Here is a 22,320-nt window from a genome sequence, read left to right as displayed (position 1 = left end):
AGTGGACCTTCTCTTCTCTCAGAAGTTCCTGAAAATGGATCATGCACTACAATATCATCAAAGTGTTCAGTATTCTGGATGTCACTTCTTTCTGTTCTATAGAACATTACTTAGTGCCCTTTTGTGTTACAAACATGTCCATATGGATGTAGGATTCATATTAATATATCACATTTCATCCATTATATTACTTATCTGATGTTCCAAATACTGTCTGTATTGCCTTTACCAAGAAGAGATGTTTCCTCTTTTTACATAATTTGTAGCTCTTAGTCCTGTTGGCTACAGTGTAAGTTTAAAGTTCATATCAGCGAACAATTGTATGTCCACTAGATTGTAGTCTTTGGAGGAATACTTTATAATAGCAGTAAACTCTTTGCCATGAACCTTGCTCTTTCAGGTTTTTGTATCTTCGTGTAATTAAAGATTTCCAGTGAGAGAATAAAGAATGAATCATCAAAAGCTACAATAGTTACAGGCCCTAAATGTGTATCTCTTGCACTGTTCTTCAGAGACTGTTGGCAGAACATCCAATAAATTAGTTCTGTTAAGAGAATCTGAAATTGGGAGGCTGATGTTGTAGGCATTTGTAGAATGTCTGGTGCCAGTGACATTTCTTTTCCAGCAACTTGCTATCAATTTATACCTAATTATGTGTCATGCAATGCTGTCAAAGTACAACTCTTCTGAGCTATTGCCAGTTTCAAACCGCTACTTAAAGCTCGGATTAGTTGACTCAAAGCTCTATTTGGATGTTAGTATGATTATATATTTTCGAAATATGTACTACATATTCTGCTGCATTCTTACCACTTCACTGGACACTAGTCACAGATGTATAAAACCATCCATAAAGTAAAACTAGCATTCTAATAAAGGTATGAAGAGGAATAACAATAATATGGAAAGGATAGATAGCTAATTCACAACATAAAGGTGTTGAGTCACAGCAGGCTCAATGGAAAATACTACTGAACTATTAAGCTTTCAGGCAAAATACTTCTTCCGAAATAGGAAGGACTTCATGTGAAAGCTTAATATTTTAGCATTCTTATTCACTGTGCCTGGAAGTGACTTAATATCACCTCCATTGGTGAGTAGCAATGTGGCCTTTCCACTTTGTTGGTATTCCATCCTGGACTTTCCATTGTTTGAAAAAGATGAAGAGGCTTTTTCATTGTTGGCAACACTTCAATTTTTCCTAGGATCTTCATGAAGAGATGCAATTCAGGAGACGTCAGTAGCTACAGCATTGTGCTCTACAGTAAGAATTTGAATTACCTTTAACATTTTCATACCCCACCAAGTCGAGTGTTTGTGCTGCAACCTTTCTGGATTCAAATGGAAATCTGCTGCCAAGTTTCAACAGTATGGATTCTTCCATGGTGTGCGTGTTCTAAACAAGTGAAATGTGGAGAACTGGTAGAATTGATTTCAGAAAATGTTTACAGAAAGATTAGCTTATTGGAAGTTGTGTACACGCTGAATGCTGAAACAGACATACAAACCGACTGCTAGAAGAATCTTTCAGTGACTGTTGCCTTAGGCACTCTCCACATATTGTGGAAGAGTGCATTGTGATTGTTGATGAACTCACACTAGACACCAGAGGTGAGACAGTCAATGCACATCACCACAAGCCATTAACTGAATAATGACAGAACCTGGCACCAGGCCACAAAAATATTACTTATGTTGGTACTTCTCATCAGATGTTTTCATCACAGACACAGTGCTACATTTTCTAATGTATGATAAAGTTCAGTTAGACAATCAAAACAAATAGCAACCTGTAGATACAAGTCTGGTGCCTGCATGGCAATATTCATCGTTGAGCAGCTCATGAACATTGTTATAATCTCTCAAGTGTAAAGATCGGTCATTTACAGAAAACATTCTTGGTCTTGGGCTGGAATTCCCAAAGTGTAAGAGACCTCCAAGACTTGTGCAGGATGATGTTCAGGACACTGCAGTGATGTGTCCGAGAAAGCAGGACGGAGACTTCAACAAAGCCTCTTTATACAACTTTTCCCAGATTCTCTAAATGTATTACATATTCATAATGAATATGTGTGAACATATCTGCATATATGTTCTCAAAGCTCTGTATATAAATATAAAAATAAAATGCTCTAAAAGTATCTACTGTATTTTGTATTTTTTGGATAGCCTGTGTATTTGTTATGATGAAACAGTGTATGGACAGTGTAACACCCTTCCTCTTCACAATATTCTGGACAAATCTCAAAGGAATCAGATTAAAAGGGTTTTAACTGTATGCATTTAAAATTTGTCAAATTTCATTTCATGAATTGGCCTTTCAAAGTTGTATTTCTGATTTGCTTAAAATTGTAAACTCTGTGAATCAACGAATGTGGAACATTGATTAGCACACTGGACTCGCATTTCGGGGAGTGACAGTTCAAATCCCCATTCGGCCATCCAGATTTAGGTTTTCTGTGATTTCGCTAAATTGCTCCAGGCAAATGCTAGGATGATTCCTTTGAAAAGGGCACAGCCAGTTTCCTTCTCAGTCCTTTGGTGATCCAAAGTTGTGCTCTGTCCCTAATAGTTTCACTGTCAACAGGGTGTTAAATTCCAATCTTCCTTCCTTCTACCAAGAATGAATGCTGGGGGACTTCCATATAATTGGGGAATTTAAAACAATACTGACTTTTTTTGAGGTGTACATATATCAAAAAGTGTTAAAGCAATTTTTATTCAAAAGATTTGTTTGAATGCTTTAGTGTTTTACAGTTACCCTTCACCTAAGAACGACTTGATCCAGACAGATGTTAGCTTTCATACTGTTTACCTACAGTGCCACCTGTGAAGTTCCACAGACTCGAAAACCAAGCATAAGCAATTAAGTGCCAGTTAAAAAAAAAAATGCTACAACAAACTTAAAAATGTGAGAATTCCTTGAGTTAATGAGCTGATACTTAACTGCCTAGTCTTTAATGATTAAAAACTCCAATCCATTCTTTACCAACTACACTCCTGGAAATTGAAATAAGAACACCGTGAATTCATTGTCCCAGGAAGGGGAAACTTTATTGACACATTCCTGGGGTCAGATACATCACATGATCACACTGACAGAACCACAGGCACATAGACACAGGCAACAGAGCATGCACAATGTCGGCACTAGTACAGTGTATATCCACCTTTCGCAGCAATGCAGGCTGCTATTCTCCCATGGAGACGATCGTAGAGATGCTGGATGTAGTCCTGTGGAACGGCATGCCATGCCATTTCCACCTGGCGCCTCAGTTGGACCAGCGTTCGTGCAGACCGCGTGAGACGACGCTTCATCCAGTCCCAAACATGCTAAATGGGGGACAGATCCAGAGATCTTGCTGGCCAGGGTAGATGACTTACACCTTCTAGAGCACGTTGGGTGGCACGGGATACATGCGGACGTGCATTGTCCTGTTGGAACAGCAAGTTCCCTTGCCGGTCTAGGAATGGTAGAACGATGGGTTCGATGACGGTTTGGATGTACCGTGCACTATTCAGTGTCCCCTCGACGATCACCAGTGGTGTACGGCCAGTGTAGGAGATCGCTCCCCACACCATGATGCCAGGTGTTGGCCCTGTGTGCCTCGGTCGTATGCAGTCCTGATTGTGGCGCTCACCTGCACGGCGCCAAACACGCATACGACCATCATTGGCACCAAGGCAGAAGAGACTCTCATCGCTGAAGACGACACGTCTCCATTCGTCCCTCCATTCACGCCTGTCGCGACACCACTGGAGGCGGGCTGCACGATGTTGGGGCGTGAGCGGAAGACGGCCTAACGGTGTGCGGGACCGTAGCCCAGCTTCATGGAGACGGTTGCGAATGGTCCTCGCCGATACCCCAGGAGCAACAGTGTCCCTAATTTGCTGGGAAGTGGCGGTGCGGTCCCCTACGGCACTGCGTAGGATCCTACGGTCTTGGCGTGCATCCGTGCGTCGCTGCGGTCCGGTCCCAGGTCGACAGGCACGTGCACCTTCCGCCGATCACTGGCGACAACATCGATGTACTGTGGAGACCTCACGCCCCACGTGTTGAGCAATTCGGCGGTACGTCCACCCGGCCTCCCGCATGCCCACTATACGCCCTCGCTCAAAGTCCGTCAACTGCACATATGGTTCACGTCCACGCTGTCGCGGCATGCTACCAATGTTAAAGACTGCGATGGAGCTCCGTATGCCACGGCAAACTGGCTGACACTGACGGCGGTGGTGCACAAATGCTGCGCAGCTAGCGCTATTCAACGGCCAACACCGCGGTTCCTGGTGTGTCCGCTGTGCCGTGCGTGTGATCATTGCTTGTACAGCCCTCTCGCAGTGTCCGGAGCAAGTATGGTGGGTCTGACACACCGGTGTCAATGTGTTCTTTTTTCCATTTCCAGGAGTGTATTTTGTAATACCTGAATTGTTATAATATATCCAAATGACACACTCACCAGTTAAGTTAAATAAGCCCTAACCATAATGTTAGACAAATTTATAATACTGTTGTGGACAACAGGGGCAATGGTTATGAAATTTTACGTTTGCTCTAAATAACAGTTGCCCAGTACATTCAGTTTAATTTCTGATGACATGCTATTGAGATGATTATAAACCCAAATCATAAAAACAACATTTCATTCGAATAAATGTTTTGTCCGACCTTATGAAATCTTGATGATGTCAGTGAACTGGCACCTCAGATGTAGAAATGTCAGATGATTCTACAAAAAAACATTGTGTGATAAATAATAGTATGTATAGAGTTTTCAACAACAGGTTACTATTTACACAAAGTTTGCCACTGTAGTTGTGAGAGACGAATAATTTGTTAATGCTTCGAGGTTCAGCCACTCAGAAAAATTTCTTACTCAGAAGACCAGCCATTTATGCCATTATTTTAAATGTTAGTGGCACATTTGTATATGATATACCTTAGAGAGTAATACTCACAAAAAAAGGCCAAGCTTCCAGGTTTATTTTTCCTTTAGTTCTTTGATAAACTACAAATTTCTCAAAATTGATTACAGAAAACATAATGAGCCTTAAAAGAAGTGTGAAGTGAATTCTTGAGCAATATAACATGTAACAGCCTTTTTTATGTAAAAGTCTGTAGTATTCTGGCATTCAGTGGGTACACTGCAGGCAGAGCAATATCAACTTGTTTCTTTCTTGATTGTTTTGCCTGTAAATTGTCTCAAATTCTTCAATCAAATCTTGAAAGGGTGTGGTGGAAGCTGCTTTGTCATGAGATTTACCTCTATAAAAGATGAGATTAAAACACACAAAGCAGAACTAAATCATAATTATAGCAGCAGTATCTGCATAAATAATATCAACAATGAAACATTTTAGTAAGCTTCAGCTTCTCCACGCTGTTCCCACTCAGAAATTTTTCCTTCCAATCAAAAATCACTGAATTTTTCATCTTGAGCTTCCAAAATTTCTTGCTCACTCAACACACTTACTTTTTAGCAGAATTACAAAGCCTAATGAGTGCATCTTCGAAGCTCATGACATGAGCACACAATGACTCAGTCATGACAGCAGCTCTTATATTCACTGCTGTTCCTTTTGAAGTAATTTTAGAAGTTCACAATAGTTTACAGTGATACTAACTAATAGTGAGCTATAGCTGCTAATGAAGTTTTAGATAATTCAACTGATTATAGTATTGTGTTCTTAAAACAAGCTGCTGAAATAGGAAGCTTTAAAAGATAAGGCTATTTCATGTTTATTAAAGTTAACTATGAAGAGTAAGAGAAGCATGTCCATGGAGTTACAGTAACTTTATTGCTGATATCTGTTTTATGAACAATAGGGCCATAGTCCAAGGCATAATTCATGCCTAAAATTTAATCTTCCAATTTTGGAGACATTGTGAGAAGCTTTAATATCTGAGAAAGCAGATACAGACTCCACCAAGGTAACTACAAAAAGAAGCATTAACACCTGCCTTAAGGAACACAAGGGCAATTGTCACCTGGGCAAGAAGGATCAATCAGCAGTAGTGGATCATGCATTGGCACCAGGGAAGCACCAAATTCATTTGTCTGATAGTATGGTTTTTATCAAGGTCCAATTATTGTTATACTAGGAAGCACAGAGTCCATAGAAATTCAAAAACACAAAAACATTTTTAATGGATAAAAGGACTGAAATGATCTAAGTTGTGGCCCCTAGTGCTAAATACAGCATACAGTGGCAACTCTTTCCCCCTACAAGCTCCATAACACACATTGGTGTGACTCCACGGTCTTTGGCAGTGGCCTGATGATGATACAGTCTGACTATTATGTGGATACATGTAAACAGTTCAGCTTGCTGAGCTTGTGGAACTTTAAATCTACTTTCAGAGTCCTTATTTGCCTCTGATGATGTCTGTAGGAATGGAAGACAAAACAGGAGGCAGAGAATTATGCCTTGGACCACATCCTTAGGCCCATAAAACAAATGCCAGCTGTGAAAGCTTGCATTCTATGACAATAAGTTGTTCTGAAACTACCTGTTGCACAATGATTTGCTATGTGGTTATTAGTTTGTACCGGGGTTGGTCAAAATATGAAAACCCATTTAGTGTAATGCAATACCACATTTCCATTCAAAACATTCTGTATCCTGCTGGGGATTAATAGAGATGCATCTTGAATGGTAGCAGTGGGATTTTACTCCATTTCTCATGAAGACCAAAGCCAATGTAGACATAATAATTTGTATTATTATTGTCAAACAAGTCTTGGATATTATCATCCAGGCTAAGAAGAATATTATTATAGAACAACTACTCTCCAATTAAAAACAATGTGTACTTCACTGAATGATTCAAAGTAAAGTTATAGTTATTGGTTATAAACTGCTCACAAGTTTTACACCACATACATATCTACACATGTGTGGGCTTAGATTTGAGGGAAACAGGGATTGAAAGAATAGCCCTTACCAGAAAATACAAAAAGTAACTTTACTGTGAAATAGAAGCAAAGCAGCAACCAAAATAAAGGCAACCCATTTGAAAGTGCATATCAAAATGTGCTGATGAATAACATTCGGTACTTTGTTACTCCCCCATGTGCATTGTAACATGTTTATATTGTCAATGGCATGTTGTCTACAGTGTCATCAAAGTATTTTTGCTTGAGTTCCCCTCTTCAGTGGTGGTCCTGTTGTTATCCATAGTGTGAGGAGAGTTCATGTCAGCAGATACCACAGACCATTCCATTAGAGTTATTTCCTGCATGCTGAAGAAAAGTGTTCGGGAGGTGGGTTCATTGTGCTCCTGCATTGTCTTGAAGACTGAGCCAAAGTTGACTGTAGGTCTGACAATAGAAAGGAAGGTTTTATAACAATACTCCAGTTATACAGAAGATATGCCCATTAATTACCGGATGTGCATATGAATGGAGTGAGCATAACTCTTATATTATTACAGTCTCTAGACTTGCCTCTCACACCTCTGCCAAAACACAAAGATATGACCAGTGAGAGATCATTCTAGTGATATTTTCCATTGATTTAATTAAATCAATTTATGATTCGTTGTTGTATTCATCCTATCACTTAATTTCAACCATTAAATCATTTTAAAGTCATTTTTTATTTCTGTTAATGTCATATACATATCATACATAACATCTCTGTACACAACCCAAAATGTGAAAACTATTTTGTGAGCAACTAAAACATCAGCTCATGGAACATAATACTACAAAAATGTTCAGATATTTATTCTCACTTACTAACTGAAGATAGCAAGAGCTCATTTTTGGTTACTTACAGAAGTCATAGTTGGCTCATAGGTGGTTGCACAGAGACATTAAGTAAGCAACAGTGATGGCAGTGGTTGAAATTTAATGGTAGAATGGGTACAGTAATAAAATGCCTGAGGCATAAGTTGATTTCATTCAATCAATAAAAATAGATGTTTCAACCAGAATGATATTTTTTTTTTTTTTTTTTTTTTTTTTTTTTTTTTAAACAGTTGGGTGTTAGGCAAGTCCGTAGGATTTAATAATACACACAAGTGTTACAATTGCCTCATTCACAGATAGTTAACTAAGGGGCAAATCATTTATATAACTGTAGCAGTTTTCCCCAGACTTATGCCTCAACATTACTTAACTGTTGCAATTAACCAACTGCACAAATTTAATAATATAAAGTCTAAGTGGGAATGGTACTCTGAGGCTATTGAACTTTATTTTAAGAAAGTAATGTTCTGATAAAATGGATGCTACTAGATGCATAATCCTGTCTAGAAGGCACTTCAAGCCCTGACAACAAATGGGCTCAACAGCGTTGTACCATTGTAGTTACCCATACCATTGTATTTATTTACTCATTATGCTCAGATATTTTTAAGAATTTTAACAGATATTTCATCCTTTCTGGGATCCTGTCTTTCCTAAGAGCGTTGAAGTATTTTCTGATACTTTTTGGGGCAGATAATTAGTATTGTGTTTGAATGATTGTTCTGGTTAAAGTGGCTAGTATATGCTTTACAACTTTATTTTATTATAATGTTTGCAAATGTTTATTGCTTCGTATTTGCTGACAGTGAGTGTGTGTGATCAGTTTGATGAAATTATAAAGCATAGACATCTGTAACAAACCCACCAATGTAGAAAAACCATTTGACTATTTTGGCAAACATTCCTTGGAATTCTAGGTATCAGGGATAAAATACAGGTAGTAAAATACTGTATACAGTTTGTAAACAAACCAAACTGTGATAGTCAAAGGAGATGAAAGGGAGGCAGTAATTAACGAGCAAGTGAGATAGGGTTGCAGTCTAAGCCCTGTACATTGAGTTAGCAGGAAAGGAAATTAAGGAGAAATTCAAAAAGGAAAAAAGTACACGGAGAAGAAATACAGTTACTTTATGTCATTATAATTCTGTCAGAGATGGCAAATGACTTGCCTACAGTTAGCAGTTTCAAGTGGATGTAGGTTTGCAGAAGTTATGCGGAAATGAAGAGGCTTGCACAGGTTTGAGTAAAGTAGTGATCTGCATTGTACCAATCTTCAGAGTGAAGACCACAACAAAAAGATATGTGCATGTTTATTGCTGGATTTATGTTTATTTTGGAAGTTAATACCATTGAAGCAGCTTTTCCTGTTGTTTTCTGTAAGTAGCTACATAAATGTGATGCCCATAAGATATTTTTCATAGTAGGAATCAAGTTCTGAAGTTATACTACAATATATTATATTCTCGGCCTTCTTGCCACATCCATTCAGAGTAAAACCTTGAGCTTTCGTCAGTTACCTCTGTCATCATTGTCAGGCACAACTGACACTGTAGAATATGTAGTGTCCATTATGTCTTATACAGTCTTTCAGAATGGACTCCAAAATGCCCTGTAATTAGAAAATAAAAAATATTGTGATTGTTTATGGAATATTATTAATGAAATATCCCTAAACTAGACATTACAGTCACAGATAACTCGTGACTTTATATCTGTTAACCCTAGGATCCATGGTGTTAAAAATACACATGAGTGTATATGCAGGGCTTGCGAGGCCCAGGCCTTACTTTATTTTTTGGAGTTGAATTTATTTGTTTCAAATTTATTGATATATTGAAATGTTCTCAAGTTTTACTAAAATAATCTAGTGGGCCTGAGTAATATTAAAGCACTTACAAGTCACAATTGTAAATGCTATAAGAGTTATTAACTTCAGTTCCTCGAATTACATCCACCTTATTGTTCACCCTACAACTTATCTTAGAAGCTAGATTAAGAAAAGGCAAACCTACGTTTCTAGCATTTGTAGACTTGGAGAAAGCTTTTGACAATGTTGACTGGAATACTCTTGTTCAAATTCTGAAGGTGGCAGGGGTAAAATACAGGGAGTGAAAGGCTATTTACAATTTGTACAGAAACCAGATGGCAGTTATAAGAGTCGAGGGACTGAAAGGGAAGCAGTGGTTGAGAAGGGAGTGAGACAGGGTTGTAGTCTCTCCCCGATGTTATTCAATCTGTATATTGAGCAAGCAGTGAAGGAAACAAAAGAAAAATTCGGAGTAGGTATTAAAATCCATGGAGAAGAAAAAAAAACTTTGAGGTTCGCCAATGACATTGTAATTCAGTCAGAGACAGCAAAGGACTTGGAAGAGCAGTTGAACGGAATGAATAGTGTCTTGAAAGGAGGATATAAGATGAACATCAACAAAAGCAAAACGAGGATAATGGAATGTAGTCGAATTAAGTCGGGTGATGCTGAGGGAATTACATTAGGAAATGAGACACAAAATAGTAAAGGAATTTTGCTACTTGGGGAGCAAAATAACTGATGATGGTCGAAGTAGAGAGGATATAAAATGTAGACTGGCAATGGGAAGGAAAGCGTTTCTGAAGAAGAGAAATTTGTTAACATCGAGTATAGATTTAAGTGTCAGGAAGTCATTTCTGAAAGTATTTGTATGGAAGTGAAACATGGACGATAAATAGTTTAGACAAGAAGAGAATAGAAGCTTTTGAAATGTGGTGCTACAGAAGAATGCTGAAGATTAGATGGGTAGATCACATAACTAATGAGGAAGTATTGAATAGGATTGGGGAGAAGAGAAGTTTGTGGCACAACTTGACTAGAAGGAGGGATCGGTTGGTAGGACATGTGTTGAGGCATCAAGGGATCACCAATTTAGTATTGGAGGGCAGTGTGGATGGTAAAAATCGTAGAGGGAGACCAAGAGATGAATACACTAAGCAAATTCAGAAGAATGTAGGTTACAGTAGGTACTGGGAGATAAAGAAGCTTGCACAGGATAGAGTAGCATGGAGAGCTGCATCAAACCAGTCTCAGGACTGAAGACCACAACAACACAACATTGTTCACAATAATAGGAATTATAAACTGTATTCTGACAAATAATTATTGTACAGTCTGAGACTGTACAAAATATTGCATCCTCCTTAGTTTACTACATTTAACAAACAAGAAGCACAAAGAATGCCACTGTATTCTCTATACAGATATTATTTTTACACTTCGTACATACCATACCATACCATACCATATCATGTATGTTTGTTATATGGACAATATTTGCACCTTTTTCTCTTTCCTGATACAGCGAATTGGTTCGGCAATGAGATCAGGGATCTGAATTCAAAGCTCCATTAGTGACCTTATATTTTCTCTACTAAATCTCCTAGGAACAAACACCTGTCATTTCTTCTGCTATGACATGTCAAATGTTTGGCAGAAAATAAAACTTCACTATTTATTGCTGTGTCCCCATATTCATCCAAATTGTGTATGGCATCTCCTTGTTTGTATCTTGCATATGTAATAGGGGTGTATTGAGTATTCTGGTCCACCCTGGGATGTGGGAATGTGGGGACATCCCTTCTCCACCCTTTGTAGAGCTATAGAACTTTATTATATCTGATTTATTTCTTGCATGAGTTTGGTAGATATTTTGTTATAATGCGGTGTACTAATAAGTACTACAGAGTTTTTTTTCTTTTTGGGAACATAGCTCATCATTGTGATTTCACAGCCAAATAATGTGGAATCGATTGCTCGTGAGGCAGACAGCTTCATCTCATTGGGGATTTGTGATTTATTTTGTTTTGATTGTCCCAACCTCTGTAATTTGCTTCTGAAGCATGTCTTCTGCCGTTGAATGCTAGTGAGTAAGTTGTCAACAGTAATATTTCTGGATGAACCTTCTAAGCTTTCAGCAAGACCTTTCACCACATTCAATCCAAGATTTTTTTTTAATAGGTTCATGTGGCTTCATTCCCCCTGTACACAATTCTGTCAGTGCATATGAAGCATTATATCTTTATGCCATATTTGCCAGGTTCAAAGGGCTTGTAATGGATAAAGCTGTACCTTCCATGGAATGGCAGTAACTGTGAGTGTGTGAATCATTATAAATCACTCTGTTTGTACATTTGTCAAGAAACAGTTCCCATGCATGGTGCAGTTTTGTCATATACAGATTGGGCTTCATGTGTGTGCCTGTCATAAAATCTATTTACTGACATTGTGGCCTTATATGTACAATTTGCCTCTTCATCCAAGAATAATTCTCATACAGGGGCATTCCAACTCTTTACCAGCACCAGAAAACAGTAAAATAACAAGAAAACCTGCTATTCCAACAAATGAAACATATTTTCTTGTTTTACTACATGAGGCTGCCAGTCTTCTCCCTCTATACTTGTGCAGTTGATGACTTCATCTCATATTTCCTTGGGGATGAAATAGCCCCAGGCATACTTAGGTTTACAGGCTTTCAATCCACATGTTGGACTGGGTGCCTTGTTTATGATATTGTGTACAGGTATAGAAGAAGTTGCAGGAGGCTCTAATTTCTAATTTATGTGCTGGCATCTTTGAACTGTTGATGTGGAGCTTCACATTTAGACTCTGCTGAAGTACTACTATATGAAGAACTGTAATCTTCCAGCTGCATTGTGGCAACAAGCAAACTAAACTAACAATGGTAGGTGCCAGTAGCAGTGCAGAACAGTAAAACTGTGTGGTAATAAAGCATATGATTACAAAAAGCTCAAAGGTATACCAACATCTCTAACAAATAAAAGTATTTCTGGTGGTCCCCCCCCCCCTCCCCCCCCCCTCCCCCTGTTAATGCTGCCACTGCCTCAGTCATTGATTTAAAAACTGATCGTAAACAAATGTGGAAGTATATATAGAATAGAAAACAAGCCCTGCAAATGCATTGGTGTTTCGACAAATATTTTGAATTGTGCAAAAGAACATGAAAAATAATTTAGCTCAGACTTAATAAGAGGGAAGATATATAGAATAGAAAACAAGCCCTGCAAATGCATTGGTGTTTCGACAAATATTTTGAATTGTGCAAAAGAACATGAAAAATAATTTAGCTCAGACTTAATAAGAGGGAAGCCAAAGGGTAAACATACTCAAAAGGAGTCTGAAATAAAATCAAGAGTTACGAGAAAATTTAAAAAGTAAAACCTTCAAGGGACTCAAAGGTCCTGTATATGCATTGCAGGGTTGTTGTTGTTGTGCTGAATTTTTGTAGAATTAACTATAGGTATTGGCAATCAGAGAAGGAAAGAACTTCATCATAAGAGGCAACAAAGAGATCGGTTTGAAGAGGGAACCCTGCTATATGAGAAAAAGTGATAAAGAAAATTTGCATTCATTACACAATGGGGCATACTAAATGATAAAATATTCTGGTTTGAAATTAGTTTAAAAAAAGTTCATGAGGGTTAAAATGATGTCGAAGTGAGAGGAGGAACTCGCCTAAAACAGATTTATGCTGAAATGGAGAAATCTGATTCAGTTTTGTAATACCTTTGAAAATTAGGCAGACTCATCATCCTCTTCTTCTTCTTCTTCTTCTTCTTCTTCTCTTGCTCTGCCCCCTTTCCTTTGTGTCACACCTCATATAATGTTTGAGTTTTTGCCCCTTCCACCTACCTGCACATCCTCCTCTCTGATAAAAGAAAAGTCCCCCTCTCTCTTCCAAAAAATCAGTTTGAAATAAACATTTGTTATGGTGAGGATATGTTTCTTTATTTTTCAAGATTTGTTTACACTGGATAAAATGGAAGTGAACACAAGCAAACGAGTGTTCAACAACAGTTCGCCAATCTTCACTGTCTTTAATATGTATCTGAATAAACATTTGCACCGAAGTTAACTGAAGAGAGCTTGAGAGAATTTTTCATTGCACACATGTTTCACTCACTATAATACAATGCTAGTTACAGTAATGCTGCAAAACTGTAATATTTGTACAGAATTATATTGTATGATGTGTGCACTTCTGGTGATGAAGCAATAAAATAACGTGGGAACAATAAAATCTAGGTGTCTGAATAAGCATGAACCACATGATCGTTGTGCCTTTATCTCAGAGTTGCAATTCCAGCCTCAGCTTGGTTCCCCTTTTTGTTGGCTTTTCACAGCAATTGATGAGGACATTTCAAAGGAGGGGATTAAGTGCTGACAAGCAAAGTATTTACACTGTGATACATAGCAACTGAAGACAAGTATGCCAGTCTTAAGTACCTGTTTCAAATTTCAGTAGCTGCTACCTCTCAGATAGCTCCTTAAGTTGAAAACTGAAGGGATGTTACAACTTCATGTGAGACTTGCTCTTCATATGTCGCAGGCATAGCTGTGACATCATTGAGGCTTTTTACTTATTGGTTTCCAGTGAACATTTTAAATTAAATACACATTCAGTTCGTGTTCTCTTTGTCTTGACAAACTGTTCCAATTTGGTGTCAATGACTTGCTTGAGAATGTGTTTGAATATGTACTGCCTTGCATTTCACTAGAAGAAATCATTTGTGTTACAGAAAAAGTTCATTTATTGAATATGTATTAAGGTTTGCACAATTTTTGGAAGAAGAGAAAACATTGTTGAATTTCTGGGGAAAATTTTTGTATTTGTTTGTACACACTACAGAACAAATAGAAAAATCTGCAGTGTACAGTAGGTGCAAGATAGTGCAGTACTTATTGTGTAAGTGTAAGCCACAGCAACTGGAATTTAAAGTAAAGGGAAGTAATTTCAGTTGTCAAAAACCTGTCCTGATTGTTGTCCACAGTGCCAGAATTGTTTAGTTCCATCACAGTGTGAATTGTGGTTTATTCATCTCATGACATAGATTTGCAATCCATTCAACTTGTGTACAGGTAACTTGTCAGAAATTTACTTTATAGTTGCAATAATTTTTACACTAAGAAGTAATACAAAACTAAAATAATATTTCTATGAACAGCTATAAATACTTAAGGGGCACGTAACAAGTTGTAACCAATTTTAAATTACCAGGTCATCCTGCATGAATTCATCCACTGAATAGTAGCATTCAAGTGCCAGTGTCTCGTATAGCTTTCTTTTCAGTGGGCATAAATTCATTTGCATTAACTTGATCCCTTTGAATTTAATAGAAATTTTCATACCCATGTATTTGAGGAGCTTGGGCATACAGTTTGAGGCAGTAGGTTGGCCACATAGTTTTCTTTGTCATCCTGTTTATTTGAAAAAGTCTAAAATGCTATGCGACTACTCTTTTATATTATTAATGAAGAATTTTGAGTTGTTATAAACATAGTAATCCTAGTCTTATTCTCACTGAAAATAAATGATATGTGAAGTGTTTGGAATCCACAAAAACTGTTCTTAAATGGATATACTACACTCTGCTAGAAGTCAAATCATCTCTCTTTTTTTTCTGCATAAGTTTTTTTCTTCGAGAAGGCATAGTTATTAATTTGTTCATTTGATGCAATGTTTGTGATTATTCAGATTCTTTAAAATTTTAGATATGTTGTTCAGCATTAATAGTACAGTTTTGTAGGAACACTAGAGCGGGTATGTAATTTCATATTTGGCTACCTGCTGCACGACAGCCTCAGAAACAAATCTGTGTATGATTATAATGAAGGTGTTATATTCCATCTGCAGTGGGTTTTTAAAAATTATTGAGAAAAAAATGCGGGTAAGTAATACTAGACTATTGCACTGCATGAGTTCATGTCAAATAAAGGCTTTTATGTGAGTTACTTTTCTGTATTGATAAAAATCTTAAGTGAGTCTAACTCATGTGATGTGAAAAAGAAAGTTCCAGTTTAAGAATGTGTTTGAAACAAAAAGATTGAACGAATTATTGAAGTCTTTTAGTTTCCTTTCATTCTAACATCAGTACAGATAAGAAATTGCAAAAGGACACTGTATATGTGTACACAGTATGGATTTTTACATTCTTGATTCTCTGTTGACAAATGTGTGAAACACTGTCATAATCTTTTAATGTGCTTGTTAGCATGAATTGCATGTTGTCAACCATGCATAGGTCTGACGGATTTGCAGTTATTAAGCATGGAGTATAACCTGATCTCTCATGATATAGTTTTGTGTCTCCTTTGTAGTTAACTACAGACAAAAGGAATTGGAAGAAGTTAGTGATAAAAATGCAAAGCAATGCATTAATTACAAAATTTGTTTTACATGGCACAGAGCCAGTGTGCATAGTATTGGTGTCATACCCACCATCATAACAATATTGGAACCAGTGAGAATGATTATTACCAAATTAGTTATTTAGGATTGTTGGGAAAATAACACCTAGATCCTGGTAACAAATGCTATTGGCTGTGAAAGGATGGCTGCTGTGTTTGATGCTCCAGCTTTTATCTTCAATATTAGACAGAGACCTAGTAAATCCCTTAGAGAAATTTATATGTCACAAAAAAATCCAATGTCCTTTTTAATAAGAACAAGATTTATAACCAAGTGACAGGAAACACTACTAAAATATGATAACATGTGTAAGTAATAGAAATAAGAAGTGTGTCACTGCTTGGGATAATGAAAATGAAGCTAACTGAAGAATTAAGAAACGGTTGAGAGCAAAGGAAAAGAATTTGTCATGAGATTGAAGACTTTGGATAGACAGCAGTGGGATGCACAAGGAACATGTGGACTGGTGAAGAAATTCATACCTTAGGAATAATACATCTAAGGAAGAATTTGGGTTACAAATGAATAGAAAGTGGTACTTTCCTGTAGAAGGCTCCACTTCTCAAGTAGAAAGAAGTAAATGGAAGAAACAGCAGTAACGTGCTGTTAATTTTTGCAAGGAAAGGGAGTAAGGGTATGTGTAATACATACATAGAAAAACTGAGACTTGCTTGTGTTCTTTATCCTTATATTAGAAGTAGTATTAAAACATACAGAACCCCATACAAATGAATTTGGTTTGTAGGCCTATATAGGATTATGTTTAAGAAAGATCACAACAAAGAAATTGAATACATTACATGTATTAAAAGGTGGAAAGGAAAGGAAACTGCCAGATATGTGCAGTAAGATTAACTGCAGGAAAACTTTTGTGGGTGAGATGATGGGAAAAGAGCAGACAAAATAGGCAGATGGTGTCCAACAACAGTTTTTACAGAGGTAAAAGTGATCTTGTAACATGTAAATGACAACTACAAAATAGTTTGCAGTTTTAAAAGAGAAAAATATGTTGTCTAAACACAAAATGCAATTTCAGAAAATGCATTAGAGTTAACTGCAACGTGTGCAAGGAATAAAATGTATGAGGAATGTAAAAACACTAGTCAAAATACTTATAAATGAAGGACAAGTCAAAAATTCATGCAAAGCTGCAGTTTATTCCAGGACATTAGTGGAAGTGGCAATACAAAATATATGGTGACGGAAATGTAACAGAGATGATTTAATGATAAAACAAATAATTTATTTTTATGCAAAATCCTTTAGGATACACATTGGCTTTCCTATGGTGGAATTCCTTTTATTAAATAATAATGTTGTGTTGTTTTTGAATTTATGTTGTATGTCACTTTCATGTATAGCTTAGTTAGTAACTGAAATAGCATATTATTGTGAGACTCTTGCTGGTCTCTTTGCTTTTTGCAGGTGCCTTCATAAAATGTTCATCTGTAGCAAAGCATTGTTTTTTTAAATGACTAAAAGCCCTTGGAGTTCAGATATCAGTTTAAGTTCTAAATTTACATAAAAAAGCTACATGACATGTACCTAGTCCACAAGTCAAAAGAAGGCACACTGGTTTGTCCAAATCACACTCCAAATTGATGATTGCTCATATATTGCTCTGACAGATTCTTATTGCAAAATGCTGTGCCATGTGTAAATGAAAGTTATGACTCTCAAATTTCTATTGCTAAGAGCAGTCCGCACTGAGGCAATATGATATGCAGTATGATTCGTTGTAATAAAGGTCGCATGAAGTGACGCTTATTGGTGCCACACTCGTTTTCCCACTGTGACAAAATGGCAGCAACAAAAGACAGCTCCACATAGTGTAGCGCGCAGTCAGCATTGAGTGTGACGTTGTAGCTTGTTGTGGCCAAACGCCAAAATATATCACGTATTTACTCGAGATTGGAAGGAGGTACAACTTTACTTCCAACATTAGGAACAATTTAGATATGTCAGCTACATTTCTTATGAAGGACTAATACATTGTAAAACGCACCAAATGAAAACTGGCTAGTGACTACATTTTTCAACACAAACAATATGCAAGGCACTGTACTTTACTTTGAAGTATCACACTAACTATGGACAAAAACGAAAACATATACACATATTTTACACGTGAATCCCAAAACAGTGCTTTTCATTTCTTATGCAAAAAATTAAAGCCTTACTGAGAAAATAAGTGTGGAGATTGATGTAGCTTTGGTTCATCTAAGTAAAACCATTTTTTTGAAGCAAGTCAGATAAATTGAAACTTCCCTTTCCGCATATCATACGATAAGAGTTGCGTGGAGTGGCCATCATTCCATGTTGTGGCAGGCAATACGATAGAGATACTTATTGATGTCCTATCGTTGTCATTACAGTGTGAACCAATTAACAGAACATGTAATTTAACAACTTGGTGTATGATTGAGGTATTGGGTAGTCGACAGTCATTTAAATGACAGAAAGTGTTCTAAGCTTTCAGACAATGTTTGTCTTCAGAAGTAAGTAGCACAGATAAAACACTCTCTCTTCACTCCTTGCCGACTATGTTGTACTGGCATTTAAGCTTGACCCAGATTTGGCTTTGTATTAGGTTGAATGAGTGAATGGAGGAAGGTGGCAGTATTGGAGGGAAGGGTGGGTGACAGTTGGGAGGTAGAGGCAATAAGAAAATGGGATAGGAGTATGACAATAATGAGCTCACTCTGGTGCGGACATGGGGAGTTGGATTCGGCACTTAGGAGGAGCAGATTAGGAAGAGTAGACAAAATTCAGAAAGGAAGAGACTACGTAGAGGAGGGTGGGGATTTAAAATGAGTAAAGAGGGCCATGGGTGCAGAGGTGGAGGGGGGGGGGGGGTGGCATTGACAGTAATGGAGATTGAGGCCAGGAGGCAGTTGTTCATTCTGTTTGGCATCTAGTTTTTAGTCACACCAACATAAAAGGCTATGCAAACGTTACAGCAGAGCACCAGATGTTCTAGAATAAGCCTTCTGTTTGTATATTCTATTTCAATTTTAAAGATGTGTCCTCATCAAAAGTGTTCCGTCACTAACATGGAAATCATATGTAAAAAAATTTTGGCAGTTTGTCTGCAATAGTTGTGTTATTATTCAGTGTACATATATTCTCTCTATATATGTCTTATTTTGTTGCACTGACAGTGCTCTTCACAATAGTTTCACATTATTGTTTGTAGAAATAAAACTGTTTGAGCTTACCCGGAACTAAATGGTCATGGAAGTTTAATAATTTTTCTGCTTTTGTATAGAATTTGCAGTACCCCACGTTGTTCAAATTATTTTGCAGTGTTTAAAGAAGGAAATTAATCAGCTACAAGTTTTTCATATCATTATATATGGAAAGGATGTGGTTTCGCAGTCAAAAAAAGCATAAAAATGTGAGAGAAGACAATTGACTAGAATAACTATGGTGATCAAGTAAGGTGAAAACTCACTTGTCTTCAAAAGTTAAAATGGTGAGAGCCAGATAATGAAGATCTAAAATAACATTCGCCATTTCAAAATCCGACATATTCTGAAAGAAAATAGGGAGCCATGAAGGCCTTAGAAGCATTAAAATGATGTTGGACATGTTCCTGTTTTTGTTGTCAATTATAAAATTTATCAGTGATTGCACAAGTCGTGGAAACAATTTGAGAAACCTTGTGACACTGAAAATACTATTTGCAATTTTGCAAAAAGATGTAGGTGCTTGATCAAACACAGAGGAAAGTAGTGAAATACAGAAAAGAAACACACAGGATAGAAATCTTTGTAACTGAACAGATAGACCTGAGGAATAGAGAGAACAGAAAATAGGTGTCTACTAATGGAGCTGAAATGATTTGAATCAGCCCCATGCTCTTTTTGTCTGTCATCTGGACTTAATATTTCTGATCTGTTTGCTTAACTGAAGAAATAGAATATATGTTACAGATATCATCACAGTCCAGCAAATGCGTCTCTTTCTGTTAACAGGGAATGAAAAAGCTAATTTTATATAGTGCCAAATGAAGAGATTGTTTAAAAACTAAATAGTGGTCTCAAAATCAGTGGTTTATATGATGATGTGAGTGAAAAGGCTGCTTATTTTCGAACCTGCTCAATATAAATCTAAGATAAAGAGTAGAATAGATGGAAATAAAAGAAAGATGTAGAAATAAACCCAGGATGATAATATCGTAAGTGCAAATGGAATGCATAAGTTGAGGAATGTGATCAAAAATTTATAAGTTGAGCTTGTGCCTGTTATCCAGTTTCTATTTAGGATGCAGTTAAGACATGTGTGGTATAAAATTTGAGAAGTAAATGATGTTTTAAAAGGAGTTTACTACAACATACATTACTTTTTTTTCCGTCTAGCTTACCCCCTTATCATTCTATATCAGTCATTGTTTTGCAGCAGCCATAATAAAAGTACTTAGTTTTCCGTTATTTTATGTTATTTTGTATCTCAAATATAGTTATTGAAGGGTTTCATGGAGTTTTACTGTGCTTCGCACAGTTGTAAATACTGTATCACTACTTTATAATTTTGGATTATAAGTAACAGCTCACAGAGTAGTACAAGCTTTGTGTATCAACAGGGTCACAGGAAAGAATCAAAACTTCAATAGCTTTTGCATGAATATGCTCTCTCTCTCTCTCTCTCTCTCTCTCTCTCTCTCTCTCTCTCTCTGTGTGTGTGTGTGTGTGTGTGTGTGTGTGTGTGTGTGTGTGTGTGTGTGTGTGTGTGTGAGAGAGAGAGAGAGAGAGAGAGAATTTATATACATTCTGCCAGAGCTTTCCAGACCATACTTTGTGTAAGAAAGTCAACATATGATCTCCGTTGAATCTGATTCAGCATTAATTGTAACATATCTTGTGTTAACTACGCTGTGGTCATATACAAATTCTGTGAAAATTCTACCTTGCAAGTTTGGACACACGTTACAGTCACTGCCTTAAAAGATTTCTGAAATTAACCACTTCTTTCATAGAATCACAGAAACCAAACAGCGATGTTATTGTGTATTGTGTTCTTTGTTATATATTTTTATTGGTTACATGGATTACATTGGTCTGTAGTGATTGAACAAATGGATACATTGTCATGTTCACACAATAGGTAGAGAAAATCACACACAACTATATTGTCTGAAAAAAGAAATGAAGCACCTAGAAGACATGGGCAGCTGTCTTATAACTTCACAAATGTAGACACAATTGACGGGTATGGGATGGTTAGTGTTGAAATTCTCTATGACAAGTAGAATTATCACAAGAGTGCATCAGTGCTGTTCGTGTTTAGTTTTGTTACCTGACATATAAGGGGTGTGAACATCATCAGATGTTGAGTGATCTCTGTGAAGGACATGCAGATGCCGTGTTCTCATGTGAGACAGCATTGCCAGGAACTGGTAGAGTTCGAAAGGGATCTCATTCGGGATGTCAATTTGGCTGGCTGGTCGAATAGTTCAATAGCCAGAGTTTGGAGGGGAGGCATTCAGATATGACAGTGGCCCGTTGGACAGCATGGGAACGTGAGGGCAGGCATAGTCACCATCAAGGCTCTGGTCGACCATGTGTGGCCTCCAGCAGGGAGGATTGCACGATTTCAGAACAATTAATGGAAACAGCATATCTAGGAGTGTGTGTACAGAGTGATTTAAAGTGGAATGACAACATAAAATTAATCTGGGGTATGGCAGGTGCCAGACTGAGATTCATTGAAAGAATTCTCAGGAAATTTAACCCATCACCAAGGAGGTAGCTTACAAAACCCTCGTTTAACCGATACATGAATATTGCTCATCAGTATGGGATCTATACCAGGTAAGATTGATGTAGGAAATAGAGAAGATCCAAAGAAGAGCAGTGCATTTTGTTATGGGTTCATTTAGTTAGCACAAAAGCACCACAAAAATTACCAACTGACTCCACTGGTAGACGCTGCAAGAGAAACATTCTGCACTGTGGTGTTGTTTACAGTTAAATTTCTGAGAGATTAAGTTTCTAGAAGAGTCAACCAATATTTGCTGTCCAGTCACATTATTGTGACCACTTGTCAGAAGCCTGCCCAACTATCTTTTGCACCACAGACTGCTGTGATACATGCCGGAAGAGTGTCAGTGAGGTTGTGGAAAGTACCGACAGGGATGTGTAGCCATGCTGACTCCAGTGCTGTGGCCAGCTGTGCTAGCTTTCTCAGTTGATGATCCATGGCACTTACAGCCTGATTGAGGTGGGCCCACAGATTCTCAATTGGGTTTAAATCCAGGGAGTTTGCTGGTGAGGTTTATATGGTAAACTCACCCAGGTGCTCTTCGAATCACCCTCGTACACTGCTAT

The 22,320-nt window shown here is 37.4% G+C and overlaps 1 protein-coding gene across 2 annotated transcripts in view; it reads left to right on the top strand.

The window, feature by feature from the left end:
• LOC126095351 (stromal interaction molecule homolog) overlaps positions 1–22,320 on the top strand; it is a 128,567-nt gene that overhangs the window by 66,678 nt on the left and 39,569 nt on the right. The window contains exon 12 of one of the 2 annotated variants that reach the window (XM_049910158.1): positions 1,206–2,121. The exons of the other annotated variant lie outside the window; for it this stretch is intronic. Within the exon in view, the coding sequence (XP_049766115.1) occupies positions 1,206–1,216 (11 nt within the window). The 3' untranslated portion in view covers positions 1,217–2,121. Of the gene's footprint in view, positions 1–1,205; positions 2,122–22,320 lie in introns of those variants that run through there. 2 annotated transcript variants of the gene reach the window in all.

This window comes from Schistocerca cancellata, chromosome 8, assembly GCF_023864275.1.
Source record: "Schistocerca cancellata isolate TAMUIC-IGC-003103 chromosome 8, iqSchCanc2.1, whole genome shotgun sequence".
Lineage (NCBI taxonomy): Eukaryota > Metazoa > Arthropoda > Insecta > Orthoptera > Acrididae > Schistocerca > Schistocerca cancellata.
Note: the sequence above shows the minus strand (reverse complement) of the source record. Positions and strands in the feature narration are given on the sequence as shown.